Consider the following 23,288-nt stretch of genomic DNA (forward strand, 5'->3'; position numbering starts at 1 on the left):
TAAGGAGTTCTATATACTGTAGCTGGGCGTCATTATTGTTTATCGAAGTCTTTTACGGAGCTAACCTCCAAAGTTATCCGGCCACATCCTCGCCTCACACACAGCACCGAGGATGATTATTTTATCACTAGATGTCTTGAACAAAGACGAAAGCTAAGGTGCTCCGTTGTTTCCATTTTCCCGTGTGATTTTATCAAGATTTATCTTATCTACGTTTTCATTGTGGATTTACATGATATATATATATATATATATATATATATATATATATATATATATATATATATATATATATATATATATATATATATATATATATATAGTGGTAGTCCGATTTATATTTTACATACAAGTACATAGTGTGTGTAAACATTTATACATATGATCCTCAGCCCAGGCAGTGTGTCAGTGTGTGTGATGGTGCAAATTTTATTACCAGACGACGTGGTGACACACTATTGATATTATCTGCCAGCTTTCCTGAACCGAACTTCAGAGGTAATATTACTATTGTCAATCCTTGATGTAGCTTAATACGAGTTTGAAAATAAATAATTACAGTATTATGTACAGGACAGTATGTGCAGCTTCCTGGAGAACTTTGGCTGGCGTGATCCTAAAGTACATACTGTAGTATATTTCGTAAAATAACGAAACTCCAAACCTGGCTACTAACGTTAATATACCTAAATTTGTAATGCTAGAAACTCAGTTGATTGACAATGTCTAAAGGAGGGCCACCAGACAGGTGCATGCACTATGGCACCTCAGTTCCCCAAAGAGATTAGTTCACCTGCAATTGCCTAGCTTATACTATAGAAGTTTATGAACATCTCAGAGGGCATACATGTACCTGTAATACAGTTGAGTGTTCATAATGAGAATATATTGTATCCTCTCCTACTAAGGTCATTTGTAGTTTGTTCTTGTATCGTAGTAATGATAAAACAATAAATATATTGTATGCCAAAGTCAATATTTAAATAAAAATATTTAATCTTGATCAATATTTAACATGGATGAATTAATCAATGATTAAATATTGATCAATAATTTGTCATTCAGCACTCACTTGACCTCTAATGGTAACAAGACATACAGCTGTCAGCTACAGAGGCTGTAATGTCATTCATCAATTTAACACCAAATCACATCAACACCTCAAAAGATGAAAAGTAAAACAGTGATAAAGTCTAAACCATTGTCAAGTAAAGTGCACAACATTACATACTAAAGGTTATGTTCATTGTGAAACACACAGATAACATAATATCATAAAGAGAACAAGTAAGGTTACAGAATTTCAGTGACATCTTCACCCTTTTTGGCCACCATGCTGCATGATGTCATGAGGCGAGGGGGAGTTTCCGGCGCTGAACTTGTTCATCATGTTTGTCTTCCCTTTATATTATCTTTATCACAAGCACATTTCACAACTTAATTTTTTCATCCCCAAGGGCAGAAATCATCAGAGATCAACACGGGAAAGTTATTATTTTCTTTAAGTATCAGAATATAAATACGATAGTTTAAATACTAAAAAACTGAACTTGTAGTGACCATCTGCCAGCCAATCAGCTACCTTGCTACTATCTGACCTTAGGCCCCATTTGTAAACTTAAAGTGAATAGCTAGTAGGTACAGTATTGCACTCCTTCTTGTGTATGAGAACTCATTCTCCCATCATTAGTAAATTTTAATAACGTAAATGTGATAGTGTATATTTTTGTACATTGTAAATTTAAGGAATTGTTGACCTTTTACTAAAATATTTTTGTATATAATTCTTCTCTATTGTACCGTATATACCCTGTACTTCACTTCAGATGTCTGGTGACTCACTATCAAACAGGCCATCAACAGATGAGTTTTCAGATGAACAGGTAATGTATACAGTACAGTATAGTATATTAAAAAATGTATGAATGGGAAAACATCGATAAATACATTACAGGTTGGCTCTCATCCAGCAACCTTGGTTCAGGGTTGTACCGGATAACAGAAATTTATGTTGAATATAAAATCAAAGGTTAATAATACATTAGCCAAAATTACACTTAGCTTAATGCCCCATAATAATATGGATTTCTTGTACAGTGGAGTTTTGATAATTCCTAAAATGCAAATTCATCTGCTGCAATATAAGTATGTACAATGTAAATGTACACTGTTAACTTTAATTTTATTTGGGGAAGGGATTTTTCAGCAAACTGATGACTGAAAGCACCCAGGGGAAGGTTACGCATAAATCGGTATTCTAAATAAATCCAACAGCCTTGAAGCCCATATAATCCAACTGGATGTCTTTTTTTTTTTTAACTATTATCACAGTACTGTAATACTAATAATAATATAGGATAAACTTAACAGGTAATTGAATGATAAATATAAATTAGATATGTAAACCAAATTTACTGTTGTTCTGAATTACACTATAAGTATTATACAATATAGAGGGGATCCCCAGGTTATGAACGGGTTCCGTTCCTGAGGACGTTCTTAAGTCGGATTTGTGCGCAAGTCAGAACACACGCTATGTGTATACATACCGTGTTTACAGAACAATGTTTAAAATCCCACTATCATAGCTTAAGTCCTTATATACATATAAAATCACTTAATTTAAGACAAAAGAAGAGATAGGATGACAAAATACAGTAAATAAAAGTAAAAAATAAGTCATCTGGTAAATAAAATACAGTACAGTACTGTAAACTTCAAGTTTAATCCCATTTGTATCAGCGGGCATTCGTAAGTCGGATGTTCTTAAGTTGGGGACCCCCGTATAGCATGAAAAATAGCAAAGATTGAGTTAACTTCATTCAATCATGGTTTTAAAGTTCAAAATATTTTGCAGAGGAAGGAGTTGCTCAGAGAAGTTCGATGCCAGACTAATTTGCATTGGAATTATCGACATTTGAAGTCTCTACCATCAGAACTTCTGGAAGAAGGTCAACATGTTGAGCAGATCTATCTCAAGTGCAACCTTTTGATGTCTCTGGTATGTTACAAGTCTCAGTACTGTATGGAAAACAAAATGAAAGTACTCTACTGTTCTTGATTTTATTTTTTAATGACTGATCTTTTCATTTTTTATTGAAGCAGTGGATTGGGAAACTCATCTACTGAGTAGACAGTCTTACAAGTTTAACTAAAGAGTTCCCAGGAACTATTTTCTTGTGTGGTTAGGTTAAACTCCAGAAATCCAAAAAAAGAAAAAAGACTTTAGGATTTTACACAATCCATTTTCAGCCCCAGAATTTCTCAAAACCGATAGTCAACCAGTTTTAGATACTGTTATCCCGTAAGAAAATTTGATAACTGAACATTTTTGAAGGTAGCAAGTCAAGACAATGTCGCAACAATGCAGAACGACCAGTGATACTGTATTAGTGGTACAGTACTGTATTGACTTTCTTCAAGATTTGACTATTGAATTCTGTGAATCTTTGGGGAATTTGAATGTCAAGGATGAAAAATATGCTGGTGGGGTAGGTTTCACATGACCAGGAGGCTCCCAGATGGGATTAGAGTGATTCTTTGTTTATTTCCCCCGACCCCAGATAAGATTAAAGTCTTTTAAGATTTATGTATTTTTGTATTTTAATTTTCGTTACTTCTCCACCCACTGTTGAATGACCACGGGTTGCCATTACCGACCTCAAAGGGTAAACATAATACAAGGACATTCAGTCTCCATCATAAATCTACTTAAAAATTTAATCTATTTATGGATACAATATAGGCATAATTTTGCATGAATTTCTTTTAAGGAAATGTACTTCTGTTTTTATATTTCAACTACAGTATTTTCATTATTAAGTTTTATTCAAATTGGAGTATTTTAGTTTTTGAGGTGATACAACCTTGTACAGTACTTTTTTATTCTAACAGCCAAATAATTTGGGGTGCCTCTCACGTCTCGCATATTGTTACCTTAATGGCAATGATCTTCGCTCTTTACCAGATTCTATAGGTAAGTGTTTTTTTTTTTTTCACAAAATGTTCAATTCTGCTTGTGATTTAAGACTAATGTACAGTAGCTAAAAGAAATATCTGTGCATACTTTGTGGGAAACAATATGAGACCATGGACGATGAATAGTGGTATATGAGGGCTGTCACTAGTCACACGTAAAATTTTGGAACATATCGACCCCCACCTGCACAGAGTTGTTTTAGCTACTGTACAGTACAGTCACTTATGCTATAGCCTCGTGTATCCTCGGAGATCTGGAACTGTTGGTACCGGTACTGAAAGCTTCCAGATTTTTTTATTTTTCCAGTTTTCTCAGCAGCTTATTTACTCAATGGCTGGAAATATTTCCAATAAAATTCTTGATGAAAGTACTGTAATATTATATGACTTTACCGATGCATATCTATTAATAAAAATTATCTTCTGAAAATAACACATTGGCTGTTACTGTACATAGTACAGGTGTACTGTAGAGTATTACAAACATCAAATTGCCATGGTAGAATAACATAAAAAGATTATAAACGACTCTATTACTTTCTGGAAGTTGAATTTTTGCCATGATGAATACATAAACTTAAAACTGAAAAGTAAAATTAATTAATAAGGGACTCATGAGAATGTCACCATTTACAGTATTATGAGAATTGCCTGGCTTTGGGTGCCTAAAGAACATAGGGTCTTAGGGGATCAGTTCTCCTTAACTGAGAAACTTTCCACTGATAGAGTTTATATATGGTATCTGTATACATTAAGTCTGCATAATTTCTTTAAACTTTTTTAATAAATATCTGTACAGTATATGTCTGCATAATTTTATTTTATTTTTATTTTTTTCATTTCAAACAGGAGAAGTGGCATCTTTACAAGTGTTAGATGTGGGTAACAACAAGCTAACATCCCTACCACTTACACTGGGTCGTCTTCCATCATTGCGTTCACTTGTGGCAGTTTACAACCAAATAACCTGTTTTCCGAAAGGTAAGCACTTACAGGGGCAGATCCAGGAATATCAAAAGGGGGGGTCCAAGAAGTTGTGGGTGGGGGGAACATGGCGAGCGCAGTGAGCCCACCAGTTGGGGGTTTTGAGGGGTCACTGTAAGCCCCCCTCAGAAATTTTTTTGAAATCTGACCAATATCATGGGCATTTTCAGGCCATTTTGAAGCCATGCGCACTTGATATTAAGAGATATTCTGAGGTCAATAGTAAATACTTTTTGCAATACAAAAATGCCTGAGTACAATTCTGCATTAAAGAAAAAGTATTGGAACTGCCCTTGACTTATGATCCTTATGTACTCCACTGTACAAGTGATCGTCAACACCATCTCCACAACATATTGCACTGTTAATTTTTTCATAACAATAGTTAACCCCCTGTGTATGGGGTCCGCTCTTTGCTAAATATAATTGCCTGGCATTAGCCAAATAGAATTTTAAAAGTAGCATCCCCATAGTAAAGAGGTTAAGCTGACCCCCATGTTCTTGTGGTGACATGAATAGTACAGTACAGGTACCTCTCTTCAGTAGGGAGGAGAGGAACTGACAGGTCCCAGATACAATCCAATACTGTATATATAAAACCTGGGTAGTTTAGTTTTTAGAAGAGTTCTGGGAAGCTGATGCAAGATTTTGTTTTGATGTCTTCTGCCAGGCATCTTTTCTTTATCTAAAAAATGTTGTCTTTCATATGTTCATTGGTTATATATGTGCTTAATATCAATTCCATTATATTAGAGTATAAATGTTGAATATATTTTAGACCATATTGCCTCTGTGAACAGCAATCAACCATTCTCTCCAGGTGTTTCTCTATTGTATATGGATGTTATACACTCTAGATTGACATGTTACCTACCCACTCTGTTCTCGGTCATAAAATATAATTTCAGGATTCAAACCTCCAAATTTTTGTAAGTACGACATATACTAAAAAAAATATCTTTCCTACATTAAGCAGTCACATTATTGCGTTATTGCTTTCAGGTTTCCTAACTTTTGATTGTATTTTCACAGTATTGTATTTAGATAAAGAAGTATGTAAGAGAAGTTTCTGCTTTCTATGTGTCATTATTTCTCCACAGAGCTATGTGGACTGCAGAGTTTATCAATCCTGATGTTGAGTGGGAACAATTTGTTGCATTTACCGGAGGCAATAAGTGGCCTGATTGGCCTGCAGGGACTATACGTTGACCACAATCAGTTGAGGGAGTTACCAAGATCAATAGCAGCCCTGCCAATATTAACAAGAATCTCCTGCTGCTGTAACCCTCTGACACACCTTCCAGCTGTTCCATTCATCAGTAGACCGACGTTAGTATGATTACCAGCTGGCTACAATGCAATTCCTTTTATCTAACTCATCGAGACCCATGATGGTTTGGAGCCATGGTCATACCGACAAGAAAACTCGGTAATTTAACCTACGGTATCATACAAGAACCTTAAATGTACAAACAAACAAAGGTGAAGGACCATCTAATTTTGAAATTCATTCACTTTTTGGATCTCAGGTACAAGTCCCAGGTCATGCTGTTTGGTTAACTGTTCTCACCTGGACCAAGTGACAAGAAGAAGTGTCTGGCATAAGTTACTTTGAATCTTTGGTTTAATTTGACCAATATGAATGCCAAAAGCTATGTGAAAAGAATACAGTAATACTTATTTCATTAATACAAATACTGTACAGTAGTCATAAATAATGATAATCTATTTATTTTATTAGGCTGTTCATTCAAATGTGGCAACTCACAAGAAACTTCTGGACCATCAATATACCCATTTAATTCACTTGTAGGAAACTATTATGCCTGGAGTTTTAATCACCCTCTTCCATTGATGGGGTTCATTGTGTATACAACCAGACAGGGGGAGGTTTGGCGGTAAGATTAATTTATTATATTGGAATTAGCTGCATTCTACCACCATACTTCTCTGTCAATTACTATAGTGTGGTGTCCTTCGTGACTCAAATTTCTTTAAAGTCTGGTTGTAATCACGACGATCCTCGTCAATGGAAGAGGGTGATTAAAACTCTGGGCGTTAGCATCTACATAGACAATATTTAATGTATTTTTTATTTAAAGTATGATTATACAGTAACTTTTTTATTTATTTTGTTATTTCAGAAATAAAACTTATGTTCAACTGAGTTTGTGTGTGTGGAAACAAAATTTGATGTAGTCTTCTGGTAGGCCTGGTGTAATAGATTGAGGATCCAGGAAACCAGAAATTCCTCAAAATTGGTTCAGTCTTAAGGGTCACTGATATGAGACTCTTATACACTTGCTGTAGTAAATCACTGAACAAACAAGCTCAATACGTATTTTGCCTATTGCAACACTTGGATGATGTGGTGATAGGTGACACAAGTGTTACCTTCAACACCCCCATCTAGTTTTTCTAATAACTGTGTTTAAGAAATTATAAACTTTTGAGTATTAATTGATATCTTCTTTTCAGAATATTCTTTGATAACAATCCTGAAATGAGTTACCTGCCATTTTCTTTACTTCGTCAACTTCGTTCAGGTGAAACTTGGAACCCAGTTGTAATCCAGACTTGTAGGTTGGTTGACAGTTAATGTACAGTGTAGTATACTTAGAAATATTATTAATGAGAGATTTGCTTCTCTGGCTTATGCCCCTTTCCTCATGGCTTTTTATAATACAGTACAGTATACAGACTGTCTAAACGGGTTCAGTGTCTTCAGACAACCTCTAATTATTCATCCATGTGGTATATTAATTCAGATGAGTGCACCATCTGAGACCAAACCTCAGCCAGAGCAGACATGCAAATCATTTGGGAACAGTTAAAGGTTGTGAGGTTTTATCCTCTGGCTCCCATCCCTCTTGAGAAGCTGAACCTCCTCGTCCTGAAGAATTTTTTTTTTTTTTACTTCTTCAGGTATAGAGGGGGCTACTAAGGTTGTCTGTTGGGTGTACTGTACTGTACTGTACCTAGGTAATATCTATTCAGATTTTTTAATAAGAGAAGTTTTAAGTAATAAGAAAAGAATGAATGGTACTGTAATATTTGAAAAGTAACATTATAAAGGTAATAGTCTCACAGCTTCATATCTCTTTACCAGGTGTTTTCAGGAGAAGGTTGTGATAAACAATACTGTATTGATCAGTCTCAGTGGACCTGTCAAGAATGATCATCCCCACAGTCTTGTTCTGCCTTCCCAGATAACTACAATCACATCCTCTGAAAAGGGATCTCCAGTGCTTCCCTCTTTAAGAGAGCTGTGCTTGCGTTATATATGGAACGAGAAAGAAAACTCAAAAGATGACATCCAGAGAAGGAAAACTAGGAAACAGTTTTTTGTATTAACTTCAGACTTTTTACCTTTGAGTCTTTGTGATATCTTAGAAGTTGGACCAGTTGCTTACTGTGATACTCCAAGTTGTAAGATGCCAATATTTACCTTTGCCAGCATTAAAGTTGTGACTGTAACTGTGACTGCCATGATGCATGTAAAAGGGAGTGTTGTGCCAGCTGTCATGTACTTCTGCTGTGATACCTGTGCTCAACAATACTCACAAAATATTCACTGGATGATGGATGAATTCTCAGTGTGGTTATGTGGTAAGTTAGACACTGCATGCTCTATTGAACTTATTTAAATGTTACTTGATGAATTATGTTGCACTACAGTATAGAATTTTATACTGTATAAAAAAAATATCTTAGTGTATTAGGGGTTATAAAGTCATATCAAAGAGAATGTGTATTGCATACTAATTTACTGTGGGGTTTTGAGTTCAGGCAGTAAAAGTGCTTGTTGAAATAGTATTTACGAGATTACAATTTAAAAGATCAATTATTTTTGGTTTCAGAGACTTGTTTTTTTAGTAAATTGTGTAAAACTCAAGTAAAGGCTGCATTGTAAATTTCCTACTTTATGAAGGATCTCATTCAACCATGTCAGATGATAATATAGTTTTATATTCTGTGTAAAGCTTTATATAACAATAATTTTACTAGCTACAGGTGAAGATACAATAGCTGTATACTGTACAGAGATATTATATATATATATATATATATATAAAGGAATTTATTTTTGTATGTTTTTGAATTTTCACCTGTACTGTGCCCTGTATGTATTTTTACGACTGATTTGTGGAATCAGTAAGTGTCCCCTCATAGTCCTTACCTTGCCAAGGAGATAATACAGGTAGCAGTACTGTACAATAAACACCCAGAGTACCGGACACCTGAGCAACGACACATACTGTACACATAATGACACAAATCTTTGGAAAAATTATTTTAAAATTAAAAAATTTCTTGTTATTTTGCGAGTCATTGTTATTGTTGTGGAACGATGCGGTTGGGGACCACATGGTCCTGCCAGTCCATCCCGCATCACAACAATACAGAATAATGAAGGAGTGGAACCTATTCCCGTATATTCATTGTTAAATCAACCTATAATTTGACCCTAGCTTTTGAAGAATATTTGGTATAATCATAGACATATTTGCAGCAAGACATCACCAAAGAGTCTTGGCCATGACCACCACCACAACAGCTGACGCTATGAACAGTGTTACCATCTCTGAAACATAATTCCCTCCAATTACCAACTCCTATGAGGAATAAGATCAATAATATACCCTGTATACCAATAATTGTGAGGAATAAATAAAAATAATATCAATAAATAAACAATTACTGGATAACTGGCTGCTGGATAACAAAATTTGTCAATTGTTTCACTACACACGAGAGACAGCTGAGATTACTCCTCCTGCTCTGCATGAACTCTTAACACACGAAGAAAGTTTCTTCCCCTTTTTTGTTTTTGATCTGCTTCTGTTTAGGAGCTATGGCTGGAACAAATAGACATACACTCACAGAAATGTCCTTTCATTATTATAGACAACATGTATGGCAATATACCCAAGAAAATATACTATTTCAGGTTTGTGTATACTTTCTGCACTCTTACCTCTGTTAGTCCTGTTCTAAGATAAACTTATTACGAGAGTAATATTGTGTGCTAAATTGTTGGTCTTTAATGTTTGTAATTGGTAATAGATTTTACTCTCAACTAACTTGAGTTTATGAGTGCCTGTAATGGCAATACTTTCTTGGTGAATGTTATTGAAATACTCGAAGTCCAGCAAAGAGGTGGGTCAAAATGGTTTGGGTATGTGGCGAGAATGCATTACATCAACTGGGTCAAGAGGTGCATGAACCTAAATGTGGAAGGAAGGAGAGCAGGCCAAGAATGACAAGAGGAAAGGTTATAACAAATAACATTAAAGTTTAGAACCTGACAAGAGAGAATGCAAGAGATCGTGCAGCATAGTGACCTAGTAACCCATGCAAGTGTGGAAAATGGCTATAAAATGTTGTTGATTATGCTACACTGTATAATTATAATTTCGGTAAAACCTAAAATCCTTCCTGCAATCCAACTTCAGTTACTGTAGAACCTCAATAAAATCCTCACTCATTCCCCAAGTCTGTCTGTACAGTATAAATACTTTCCCTCAGTCCTACTAAAACTCAGTATAACCACAATGGCCATCCTCACTCCTGCATATATTCAACACAATCCCCAGTTACTTTTTCACCTATACAGATTCGGTAAAGTCATATTATTATTTCTATAAACTTCAGTCGACTTTTAAGTCTCATTTTCTGGTACAGTATATTGTACAACTCGAGTGCAATCTGAAGTTAATACCACACTTTATATTAGCTCATGGGGTCACTAAAGAGATACATCTGCAGGCTGCAGATAGGGAGAGATCAGAGAGGGTTAATATGACAAGAAGTCGCTTGTCATGAGTCCTTAGTTGAGGTGACTTGAGATTACGGAGTGTTCCAGTGAATCGGGTATTGGTGATTGATTATATTGGTGCTCATATAAATCCAGGTGTACTGTATTGTATATATAATATATTGACTAATTTATTTGACATGTAAATTACATTTATTTCGTTGATTTATTCTAATTAGCTATTTTTTGCATAACAGCCATTAGACTAGTTACTGTAGTTCCGATAATGAACTCCAGAGGACCTTAAATTCCTGCCATCCACCTTTAGGATTGGGATCGGGAAAAGCCGACTGAGAGTCAGTTTTACTCCTGACCCAGACTGCTGTGCGTCGGAGCTGCTTCCCCAGTTCCCTTGGAGTTGTCTGGGTATTTTTCTCAGCTTATGTGGCTGATGTATTCAACTCAACAGGTAAGTTTTTCGTTATTATTGTTAGGTATAATATTTAGGATGTTTAACAGGAATTTAAAGTTACCATTCTGTTTTGCCTTGTAATGCTCGTGCTTGAGTTTCCTTGTCAATACAATATATTGATTTAAGTGTATTTTACACTCTGGATTTTCTTCTCCTTCACAAGTAAACAACAATTGACCTATTGAAGCCTCTCTAGAGCATTTTTAATAAGAAGAGCATTAGCCTAATTATATTATCCATCAGTCTTCTCCCAACATGACTTAGATGTGTAATACTCTTGTCTTCTTAATTAGTTACTGGCCGTCAACATCAATGGTCATTACGGTCGAAGTCTTGTTCTTTTGACCCCGTCTTTTTGTTCTTTGTTTTTTATCTTCTCTGCTCTCCATTATCTTCTTTCTGATCTTCTAGTTCTGGTAATAATTCGTGGAGGTCGATATTACTAGTATAGTTGGTTCTTGTTGGTCTTTCTTTTTTTTTTCCATTTCGCCAATTGGATAAAGTACTGTATAGGGACAATCCCGTATATACAGGACGCCTGGCAGCCCTCTGTAAATGCATCTAATCCGTAGTAATATTTTTATTTAGAATATATCATCCTGGTCATCGTACTGGTAGTTCCTGGTAATACTTTGATACTGTACTTCCTGTGTCCTGCTCGTCGCTGCCTCACCGGTGTAAGTTATGTCTGTTTTGTACTGTTGGCAAGCATTGGGCACGTGTCATAGCAATATATAGCAGCACCAAGGGATTATATAATAATAACCACTACAACTTACACTTATTATTCATTTATTATGTAATTCTTATATTACATATTAAAGCATTTGTTCTACATATGGCCAAGGGGTCAGACTCTTTATCTCTTAAGACTTAGGTTGATGAGTCTGGCCTCATCCATACGGGCCTGTTACCGCACAACAGGTAAAAGACAACGGGCTTAATGTGTATTATGTATCGCGACCACTTGGCGACGAGATACAATTTTTAGCCTTGAGTGCTCCATCCTCCTACAGTGTCAGAATCCTTGGTGTAGGTCAGCGCCTAATTACCTAGGGTTCATCCTCATTTAAAGTCTCACAGGATCATGTAAGTGGAGTCTGGGATACCATCCAATAGTTGTTAATGTAGGTAAATGCAGAGGAATATTTATATAAAACAAGAATAGAGAAGAATATTTATATTTTATTTCAGATATGTAATATAATATGAAACTTATGATACATTTATTTACACGTACATGTCATATTCGTTCATATTTGTTCGTTGTTTTGCAAAAGTATATTAGACCAGAAGCTGACACGGGAAAAATGAAATTGTGCTCTCTTCATTTTTTACAGTGAGACATAGAAGATTCTATCAACACATTACCACTGTTGAGTGAATCTGGCATGTGTATATAATACAGTATAGTATATGTATGTATGTATGTATGTACATCATAGCTGGTAGAGGCCCGATGGGAGGGAATAGCGTTTCCTTCACCGACCATACTTTACTCGGGGAGATTAGGAAAAACATGGATGACTGTGTGCTCTGATACCTTCACCGACTCGTCCGCTTTATACTGTACAAGGGTATACGAGGATAGTCACTTTCTATTAATAAAACGTGTGTCCGTAACCTAAACGGAGTAGTAATTGACACTGATTTATGTTTTATTTATCTGTTCACATAGTTTCGTGTTACTGTGTTTATATTCAGGACAGAGCAAAGTAACGTTTAACTCCTGCCAGTTAAACTAAGAGATGTGGGCACTTAGTAACACACTTTTATTTTAGGAATTGATGTAGCACTTTCTTCCTTGTGAACAGTTTGATGTTTACTGTTTTCACAAGTTTCTATCGATATCTTTGTCTTTTCTTGTCCAGGATCTTTGGTTTGGTAAAACACAATTGAAGCCATAACAAAAGGAGGCAGAGAGAGGCTTACTAACTCACATTATAGCCTCGTACCAGCAGCGCCTCTGGCATGGGTGTAATGCCCTGTGAGACCCACCAAGGTTGGGGATCCTGTCGTTCCTTAGATCGACCACTTTTTATTTTTTCTTGATTTTTACTCAATAGAATCTTAGAATGATCTAGCTGCACTTTTATCTCTGTAGATAAGATTTTCTCCTACTGTCCGAGAGTACACGAGCATGAGGATGTGAGCAGATCGCCAGATGCACCAAGTGTGACTACTGGGCCGAGAATATGTGGATCAAGGGACGTACAGGCAAGGGCGGAACATTGTGAAGAGGCGATGTTGCCTTTGTGATGAGGTAGTATAAAGGCTAGTGTCTTGTGAATAAGCAAAGTATTTACAGCAACAGTGTATTCTACAGCTAGCGATATGCAAGCATTCAACATTGCACGATACTGGACAGATAAAGCAGAGGCAATCGTTTTATATGTTAAAACAGAATAATAATAATAATATAATAATAATAAAAAAGATAACACTGAATATAAGTGTATGATTCTGGTCCTTGCTAGAGGGAGAAGCTCTCGACTGGTACTAATGTCTTTAACCTTGGCTGTAGCCGGCAAGAAAAATGTTCTTTCTCCATCTACGTACTAGAATTTACATTTCATATTCTTCAAATGATAAGGCGGGACAAAACACATCTCAAGCGACTTGTGCAGCATGGCTGAGAGTCTCAGCTTAGCCCAGGTGTGCAAAGTCTAACGGTCACCACGTAACTAGGCCAGTGAGGCGTGAGGCTACTGTAAACAGCAAAACTACAGGCGAAGCCTCACCACCACCCAGACCACCCGTGGCCCCCATGGTGCTTAGACAAAAGTAAAAGTTATTTGGATCACGGTCTTTGATTACAACCAGTTTTTCTTAGCAGTTGTAAAATGAAGAAGTGAAATGTTACAGTATTTCATAAATTAACAGAAAAGAAGTCCTAGATTGATGATTAACAGAAAGAGACAGAGAGCAATTATTTATAAATCTTATTATTTATGAGTAAGCATCTGGCAAATTGTTTGAACAGCATGTCGAAGGTAAACTAAGCCTTATAATTAATATTTGTATAATTTTAAGGAGACACATCTCCGGTACTCTCTTCTAACTTCAATCCGGTATTAACAACTGCCTATTAGAATCTGAGGTTGAACTGGGAAAAGAACTTATCAAACTCGTCTGTGGCAGGTGAGCGGCCGGGCTGGTTAATGACGAGACCTCCGGTAGGAACAGGAGGAAGAGGATTGAACCCTACTGGTCTGTTGGGTGGTGGGAGGGGGACACCTGCTGAGGGAGCTGATGTTGCTGGGAGGAATGGATTGTGGACTGGAGTGGATACACTAGGACGCGGCGGTGATTTAACAAAAACAGTTTTGAAAGTACCAGTCGCACGGTCGAACACTAGTTGGTGAGCACCTCCACCTTCTCCCAGTGTGCTGGACCCATCATCAAGAGGTGGTGGCCGAGAGGTAACTGGAGCAGCTGTGACTGGTGGGAAGGACGGAGGTTGAGTGGGTCTAGAGGTGGGAGGAGGACTAGATCTAGTAGTAGGTGCAGACGTTGAACTGGGGGGAGGAGGAGGGGGAGGGGGTCGTGTTGGGGGTCGTGTTGGGGGTCGTGTTGGGGTTGTAGTTGGTGCCGTGAAGAATGGTCTGTTCGTGTTCTGTTGTGAAGCGCCGAAGTGAGTAAAGAGGTTTCTGAACTCTCTGTCAAAATCAAAAGAAACGGGTTTAGGCTTTGGTCTCTCGGCAAATAGATGAGGTGCGGGTGTCTTCACTACCTTTGGCGGTGGTTTTGTTTCTACAACTGGTTTTGGTTGTGGTGTTGGTGTTGGTGCTGGTCTTGACACTTGCTGTACAGACGGTTCCTCTTGGACCCTAACTGTCTGTGGTCTTGAGAATGAAGGACGTTTGAACTGGTTGAAAGAAGCTGGAGTAGTGAAGCGAGAATGAGGTGCTGGTGTGGCTGCAACAGGTTCAAAGCCCTGATTTTGCTGTGGTTCTTGTCGTTGAACAGTTTGCGTGGCGGTACGCAGGATATTACTGGCCGGTTGCCGACGAAGGTTGTGACTTTTTATTGTTTGCTGTACTTGTTGTTGTCCCCGCTGACGATGTGGCCGTTGTACCAGTGACTGTTCCTGTGGCTGTGGCTGCTTCAAGGGACGACGATGACGATTGAATTGTAGTTCGTTTAGTTCTGCTTCACTTAGACGTTGCTCTACTGTCTGGTGAAGGAACTGGTCGTTTGGTGGTAGATCGGGTACTTCTTGGAGGTCCGGGTCAACCACTGCATTGGGATCACACCTGTTGCCGGATGTGTAGGAGAACTCTCGACGGGTGCCCTCGGGGTCGACGTACCCATACTTACCAGTAACAATACAATCCAATCCTCGCTTTTCTTCCTTGAAGGAACCATCAGCTGCCTCATAACCAAATATGTAGTTACCCCCTTCGTCAAAGTACGCAAAACGGCGGATGGTTTCAACAGGAGCCTCAGTAGTTCCACGTCGCGGGATGATGTGCTCAGAGCGATTATCCACTTCCAAGCCGGTGTTGAGGGCTCGATGGGGCTCTAAATCGAAGTTTGATGCCTGAGACCGTTCAAAGGTAGGTTGGGGTCGCTGACTTCGTAGTAACTGCCGAGACCTGGCTGGCACTGGCGTGTTTTGGAACACAGGCTTCTCTATCTCGGGCTGTACATCGAAGTTCAATACCTGAGGTTGCTCAAAGGCTGGTCTGGATCGCACGAGCTGTTGTTGGGGAGCTGGTATGGGTCGCAGAGGCGTCCTTTGTCGAGTCCTGACTGGCGCTGGCGTGTTTTGGAACACCGGCTCATTTTTCTCGGGCTGTACATCGAAGTTCAATGCCTGAGGTTGCTCAAAGGCTGGTCTGGATCGCACGAGCTGTTGTTGGGGAGCTGGTATGGGTCGCAGAGGCGTCCTTTGTCGAGTCCTGACTGGCGCTGGCGTGTTTTGGAACACCGGCTCATTTTTCTCGGGCTGTACATCGAAGTTCAATGCCTGAGGTTGCTCAAAGGCTGGTCTGGATCGCACGAGCTGTTGTTGGGGAGCTGGTATGGGTCGCAGAGGCGTCCTTTGTCGAGTCCTGACTGACGCTGGCGTGTTTTGGAACACTGGCTCCTCTTTCTCGGGCTGTACATCGAAGTTCAATGCCTGAGGTTGCTCAAAGGCTGGTCTGGATCGCACGCGCTGTTGTTGGGGAGCTGGTATGGGTCGCAGAGGCGTCCTTTGTCGAGTCCTGACTGGCGCTGGCGTGTTTTGGAACACGGGCTCATTTTTCTCGGGCTGTACATCGAAGTTTAATACCTGAGGTTGCTCAAAGGCTGGTCTGGATCGCACGCGCTGTTGTTGGGGAGCTGGTATGGGTCGCAGAGGCTGTATCCTTTGTCGAGTCCTGACTGACGCTGGTGTGTTTTGGATCTGGAACACGGGCGCCGCTGTCGGGGGTTCTGTTGGGAACACAGGCTCCTCAGTGACTGGGTCGGTGACCTGGATGACCTCAGGTACAAGAGTCACTGGAGCTGGGGCAGGTGTTGGTGGGAACACAGCTGGAGGATGGAAAGTGGTGGGTTCCACGGAGACAGGTTGCGGTATACGAACCCTTGTGCGACGCGATGGTATCCTGACGCGTGCGGGAGCTAGAGTGGTAGGGGGTTCTGTAACTGGGTCAGGTTCGGCATCATTGAATTGTGATGACCTACTCCCGACGGAGACAGGTCGAGGTATACGAACACGTGTGCGACGCAATGGTATCCTGACGCGTGCGGGAGCTAGAGTGGTAGGGGGTTCTGTAACTGGGTCAGGTTCGGCATCATTGAATTGTGATGTCCTACTCCCGACGGAGACAGGTCGAGGTATACGAACACTTGTGCGACGCAATGGTATCCTGACGCGTGCGGGAGCTAGAGTGGTAGGGGGTTCTGTAACTGGGTCAGGTTCGGCATCATTGAATTGTGATGTCCTACTCTCGTCATGCTGGCGAGGTCGGGAACGACGTCGTGACTGTAGAATTTGCTGGGCTGACTGGTCACCATTGCGAGCAGCGTCAGCCAGGGCGCGGAACCTGGCTCGGGCCTTCTGTCTCCTGGTTAGGTCTTGGCCGGACACTACGACCACTGCCGCCACCGCTAGCAGTATCTGCGACATAGAATGTAAACAGTTAACACATTTTATAACTTACAGTATAGTAAGTATTATTTGTCGACCATTCTCCTGCATAATGTAACATCCTTTACGACATTGATGGCTAAGCTATTTTGTCTGCTATGATTGAAAAAGCAAATGTGAGTTATTTATGACACCATGGGTGCCGATTCATTTATCTGAGCATTTATGAGTAGGTGTTTATTGAAGAGCAATTTAAAAGTTGACAATTAAGTTCTACTAATGCTGGAATATAAAGGAAAAGTTTAAGTACATGAGGAAGGGAAAAGACGGCTGAACAACGCTTACTTTACCTCACCTTCTCTTTAATGTGATTTTCATATTAATTAACATTTTCAATTAATTGGCGGTCTTGTAACGGTATAGTGTACACTCGCTAACGGGGCTGTACAAGTGTGAGAGGTGCGATGTGCCTCATGGTTGCATCGTACTGGGTAAAAACTTCCACTCACTGACTCCTGCAGAAGGTACTGGTCTCGATCTTCCAACTACCAAAGCTGTCCTACCTGCTATCCTTCAACATAAGTGTCACTTTCATTTAATCTAATATTAATTATATTTAATGCTGCAAGTCACACGTTGTAATTTTTTTTACGTTCAAGATAAAAAAAATCGTTCAGAAACGCGCGTTTTCTTTCAGCCCATTAACCGCGCTGAACGGAGAACATCTTCTTGGTTACTGCACATGATGACATATTCAGTTTAAGACACACACAGAAAATCACCCTCTCTCCTTCCCCTGTCATCACCCTCCCCCCCTCTTCTGGTTCCCTTCCTCACCTACTTCGCCTCTAAGGTCATAGGTCGGCGTTCGCGTCTCAACAACAGATATCATTTTCTGATCATGTTTACAAAATTCCAGTTTAATTATAGCACCTAACCTAACCTAACCTACCCTACACTAGCCGAGCTGTGGTAACATACGGTTCGGTGTTGAAATAACTCTGATATGAATAAATAGTTAAGAGGATTACCAGAACTGAGAGGGAGGAATTCCAGAGTCAGCTTCGTGTGTGTGTGTGTGTCGGGCGTGGTTAGCGGGCCTTCAAGGTCGAGGGGTGGAGGTAAGGAGTGCAGGGTTTAAGTAGGGGGAGGGAGGGAGGGTAGGTAAGGTATGTGTGAGGGGGAAGGGAGGAAGGAGGGGGGGACTGAGGAGAAAGGAGAGCGATTTTATTATGGGCTAAGGGTAAAGGGATAAAGACGAAGAGAGGGTTGGGTGTTATTGGGAGCGAGGTCAGGTGAGGTTATTATGGGCCCACAAGGGTAAAGGGGGTGTGGGTTAATGTGGACAGGAGGAAAGAGGGTTACTGCTGGTAGAGGAAGGTGGGGGGGGTTATTAAGGGCACAGGGGATTGGTGTTGGGGGTGGGAGCTAGGTTGCAAGGGGAGGAAGGAGGGTGTGGTTGGTGTGGTGGTGGGGAAGGTAGGGGAGGGTGTGGTTGTTGTGGTGGATTGGAGAAGGTAGGGGAGGGTGTGGGTGTTGTAGGGGGGGATTTTGTTTACTGTACGAACGAAAGGTCAGAAACATGTTCCTTCAGTATTTAATATACATAATTCTAAACACCTCTTGAAATGTGTGTGTGTGTGTGTGTGTTTCTCTCTCACACACAAGGTCATCCCCTCCCCTCGACACTGTCATTCTGGGTACGTGAGGGAAAGTGACGTACTGGTTTACTTCCCCACCACTGCCCGGCTGCTACTGTTATGGTACTGTTGTGGTACCTCCAGGGACCTCGTCTATAAATGGGTACTACAGAAACATTTTAGTGATCCTATTAGTTCAGATACACCTTTGATAACATCTCCTTGTCTCTCCTCCTCCTTCTCGCTAGGACTAATAGATCATCATCACTACTATTACTCTTGTTCTTGCTTCATTCATTTCGGTAAACCTCGGATTACCAGATGATTCGACACCCTAGCTTATAATCATCTGAAGATTAACCACCTTAACCAACCTAACCTCGCCCTTCCAGGTAGCATTAGGTCGGTTAATCTCCAGGTAATCCAATATTAATTTTTTCCCACGTCCGTTACACAATTTTTCTGTCTATCTTATATTTAATATCCGGTTTCTCGCGTCTGTTTCACTTCGCTGCTTTTCCCTCCTGCCAGCCACACCTTGTCCCTCACTCTCACCAGCCACAGCTCACATCCCCCCAACACCTCACAAACACGTCACACAGGCACATGACTCTGATGAAATATTTCCTGATGTTAACCGTGAAATACAGTTGGCTCCATTTATAACGGGTGCAGTGAGATGTGACACCGCCGCCCACCAGACCACAAACAGGAGCCAGTGACGTTCTTCTTGGTAATCTATATTAGAACTTTAACCATTCAGGAAACGCGAGCATTCACAGACAGAAGGAGAGGAGGACTGTTTATTTAGCATCCTTGGTCTGGTTACTATAGCGAGGGGTAGTTCTGCCCATTCTGCTAGATTTACTTCGATGTAAACAAACAGTGGTGCCACATCTCACAAAACATGCCAGTTACTGTACCAGTCATAAATGGAGCCAACTGTACACTGGTACACTACAAACTGCCACTGTTACATTGTAATACCATTACATTGTCACATTGGACACTGTCATTACAGTACACTATCACGCTATACACTCGTACTCTCTGTACTATCATAATGTATACTGTTATACTAAATTTTTACACTGACATACTGTCCCCTGTTACAAATTACACTGTTACACTGCACACTCTTACACTGTACACTATCATGCTGCACACTGTTGCACTGTACACTGTCGAATTGTATACTGTCAATGTACACTCGCTGTACACTGTCACACTGTACACTGTATACTCTTACACCATACACTGTCACACTGCATATTGTCATATTGCACTGTACACTGTATACTCGGTATCCAGACACTATCAAATTGGAGATAATGATGATGATGATGATGACGAAAAAGGCACCAATATAAGCAGCAAGAAAGAAATAATGATATTAGTAGTAGTAGTAGTAGTAGTAGTAGTAGTAGTAGCAGCAGCAGCCCTGAAGTTACGTTACAGCCTGGTTGAGATGTCGACTTTCGTTCTCTCTGCTTAGGTCTGCTTTGCTCTGCCTCAATGGAACGAGATCTTCGGTCCCAAAGCCGACAACGGTTGCAGATATTGACTATGAGGCAACAATCACTGAAGGCCGCATAGATCTGCGGCTCAACTAACTCAACACAGCTAGGGTAACTACTTATGTATTATGATATTTAATGGCGGCGAAGGTGTGGCTATTAGGGGAGGCTGAAGGCCAATGAAAAAGTAGTAGTAGTAGTAGTAATAGTTGTAGTAATAGTAGTAGTAGTAATAGTTGTAGTCGTAGTAGTATCAGTAGAAGTAGTTGTAGTTGTAACAAGGGTGTTGATGGTGGCAAGAAAAAACAATAATATAAAGAATATAATCATAAAATTTAATAAAAATTCAAGAATGAAGAAGACAAGCAAAAAACGAAAAGAAACTCATTGATAATGTAAAAACAAGTCGATCAGTATCTCGTTACCAACTATGTAATCAACTATTTGTCTTACGTCACATGAACCAGGTCGTGTAACATAGAGGCGGCCCCTAACACCGTCTAAGACATCTGAATACTTGGGGAGAAAAATGACCTCACAAAAAGTCGGTAGAAAGTGTCGGGGAGACGTGGCCACACCTCTACCGTCAGCAGTCACCGGTTGTGGTCGTCACTTTTACTCAGGATACTAAAAAAACCATGCCTAGAGTACCCTCACTGTGGCCTTTTATGACTGAGGGAGGAGAGGCAAGGCACGCGTCTAAAAATTGGCGTAGAAAGTCTAGCGATGAAGCCACTGGGGGGGTTGTCGGCTGTGTAATATTGGCGGGAACTAATGGTGGGTGTACCGTGTTGTGGTCTGTATCATGTTTAATTTATTCAGAAAACCTTAAGCCTTTAACCAATAAAATCAAATGGTGTGTACAGGCATAATAAATAACGTAGCTTTCGTGTTTCAAGGCTATAATTATGTACTGTACTTCCAAGTGACGGAGAAATAATCTCTGTTATATGATATTCAACTACTGAACAACGGAAAGCTTTTAACGTTGTGGTGTGTAGTAACTAGCGTGGGGAGGTAATGGTGCGGGGGGGGGGGGCAGTACCACAAACATGGTTATCACCAATTGGTCAACACAGCCGCCGCCGCCTCCCCCACAGGGACCACCACCATTACACCAGTGACCTCATTCCTAACACGTAAATTAACAAACTCTCAAACATAGCATCGCATTAGTGGTTACGTTCCAGGCTTTGGAAGATAAAATTTTATTCCTGCATATGTTAGAGGTTCTTGACGATGAAAGTACACGAGTGTAACAAATGATACACTGGTCTTTCAACAAGAGTTACCAATTACTTGTTAAAAACGGCGCCCTACATCTGACCAGAAGAATGCTCATTGGGTAAGAAGCGACGTATTTCTCTCATTATTTATACTCCGCACGCTGTCGCTAAATGCTGCTTGTGTCGGTGCCAGTCAAGATAGGGTTGAGACTACAATGCACTTCATTACAAGAGGAGAAAGCACACAAAAAAATAGTTCAACATCTAAACTCAGTTACCTGTGTGAAACATTCTGCACAAAGTCAGGGTTTTACCGAAAAATAGCGACAACTATGGGTGGCCGGATTTCGACTGATTCGGTGTTCTGCGTAGGAATTCGTCAAGGACACAGAGCATGTCCCTCACGATGTCCAAAAGAGGAGACCGGGGCAGTTTTTGCTCGTCCGGCCTGCCTGGAGTGTCTACTGTTGGTGGCAGGACGTCCTTGGCTGCCGTAGCGCACAAATGTTAGTGGGGTGGTGCGGGTCGCCTCGCTCCAGGGGATACTAGATTAAAAACAGAGACAGCGTGCGTGAGGGGGAGGCATAATGCTTAAGAAGGAGAGTTGAAGGTAGGGAGATATGGTAAGGGTGAGAGCTGAGGCGTGGAAGGGTGAGTCAGGGAGGTGTTGGAGCACAGGGTAGGAGGAGCGAATCAGGGAGGGATACAGCAGAGAAACAGCGCAAGAGGGAGTGAAGGACAGGGGTGAGGGGTCGGCGCGGGGCAGGATGGGGTGGGGTGAGGCAGGGAGGAAGGTGCACAAGGGCAGAAACACGACTGGAAGTGATGCAAGCCAGAGGAAGGCGCTAATTTATAAATGAAGAATAATGTCAAAGAAGGAAGTGTGTGAGAAGGTGAACACTGACACGGAAGAGCTGTACATAGGCGAGTCGAGGTGAAGACAAATGATTGACTGGAGACAGGTATTGCTTACATGAATATAAGAAGCAAGTAGAACGAATAGTTAAGAAAGTATTAACTGGTAGAGGAGTGTTGGGACGGAAGAAGAATGGGAAGAAATTACCATGTGTGAGGATTGTATTGGCGGGAGTTAGGCGCTGTTTTGACCAGAGCTTCCACCCTGCCTGGCTTTCCTCCATACCCGAGCTCTCCTCTTGCCTCTCCCAAGCCTAAGTGTTTCAAGTACATTCTGATTTTTGGTGAAACCTATGGAAACTAAATTAATACACCAAAGAAGGAGTTTTAGTTTATACTGGACTTATCATGACTGTAGACAACACGTGTAAACTTGTAGTGAACAATGGCCTCGTCATTTACATGTCCATAGTGCAAACAAATACGTAACCGATTTCCCAGTGCTCTGGTTTTTGTTGCTCCAAGATTTCTCATTAGTAGAGAAGATAAATCTTTGACATCGTTGGTTCTTGAACTATGAGACTAAGACAAATGATCATCAGCCACCATAATGCCATTGTTTGTTTAAAGTCCGAGCCAAAGCATAAAAAATAGCTAAGATTCAAACTTGGTATAACACTCTTGTATGTCCCCCGCGTCGGCAGAAGTTTACACAAGCGAGCTGCAGCTGTACACGTATAACAAGAGCTTAAGTACGTTTATCAAGCTAGTGAGGCTGG

At 40.3% G+C, this 23,288-nt stretch overlaps 2 protein-coding genes across 4 annotated transcripts in view; one reads left to right on the plus strand and one right to left on the minus strand.

The window, feature by feature from the left end:
• Nucleotides 1-358: 358 nt before the first annotated feature.
• Nucleotides 359-12,250, plus strand: LOC121865977 (leucine-rich repeat-containing protein 28-like). Its single transcript, XM_042365548.1, has 8 exons — nucleotides 359-498; nucleotides 1,827-1,883; nucleotides 2,858-3,001; nucleotides 3,895-3,976; nucleotides 4,828-4,959; nucleotides 6,063-6,291; nucleotides 7,441-7,545; nucleotides 8,072-12,250. The coding sequence occupies exons 2-8, from the start codon at nucleotides 1,827-1,829 to the stop codon at nucleotides 8,607-8,609; spliced, it is 1,287 nt and encodes a 428-aa protein (XP_042221482.1). The 5' UTR covers nucleotides 359-498; the 3' UTR covers nucleotides 8,610-12,250.
• Nucleotides 12,251-12,359: 109 nt separating this feature from the next.
• Nucleotides 12,360-23,288, minus strand: part of LOC121865976 (titin-like) — a 14,243-nt gene continuing 3,314 nt past the window's right edge. Inside the window, exons 2-3 of one of the 3 annotated variants that reach the window (XM_042365546.1) lie at nucleotides 17,123-17,301; nucleotides 12,360-16,990 (exon numbers count right to left, since the gene is read on the minus strand). In XM_042365546.1, the coding sequence (XP_042221480.1) occupies nucleotides 14,281-16,990; nucleotides 17,123-17,301 (2,889 nt within the window). In that variant the 3' untranslated portion in view covers nucleotides 12,360-14,280. Of the gene's footprint in view, nucleotides 17,302-23,288 lie in introns of all 3 variants that reach the window. The other 2 variants (XM_042365547.1, XM_042365545.1) reach the window with 2 other exon arrangements.

Source organism: Homarus americanus, unplaced genomic scaffold (assembly GCF_018991925.1).
Source record: "Homarus americanus isolate GMGI-L3 unplaced genomic scaffold, GMGI_Hamer_2.0 scaffold21824, whole genome shotgun sequence".
Classification (NCBI taxonomy): Eukaryota; Metazoa; Arthropoda; class Malacostraca; order Decapoda; family Nephropidae; genus Homarus; species Homarus americanus.

What these genes read in the sequence shown, in the direction of transcription:
- LOC121865977 (XM_042365548.1), top strand. Translation starts at nt 1,827, where the DNA reads ATGTCTGGTGACTCACTATCAAACAGGCCATCAACAGATGAGTTTTCA. An exon ending in AATAACCTGTTTTCCGAAAG is followed by an intron (nt 4,960 to 6,062) that starts GTAAGCACTTAC and finishes ATTTCTCCACAG; the next exon opens with AGCTATGTGGACTGCAGAGT. An exon ending in CCATTCATCAGTAGACCGAC is followed by an intron (nt 6,292 to 7,440) that starts GTTAGTATGATT and finishes TCTTCTTTTCAG; the next exon opens with AATATTCTTTGATAACAATC.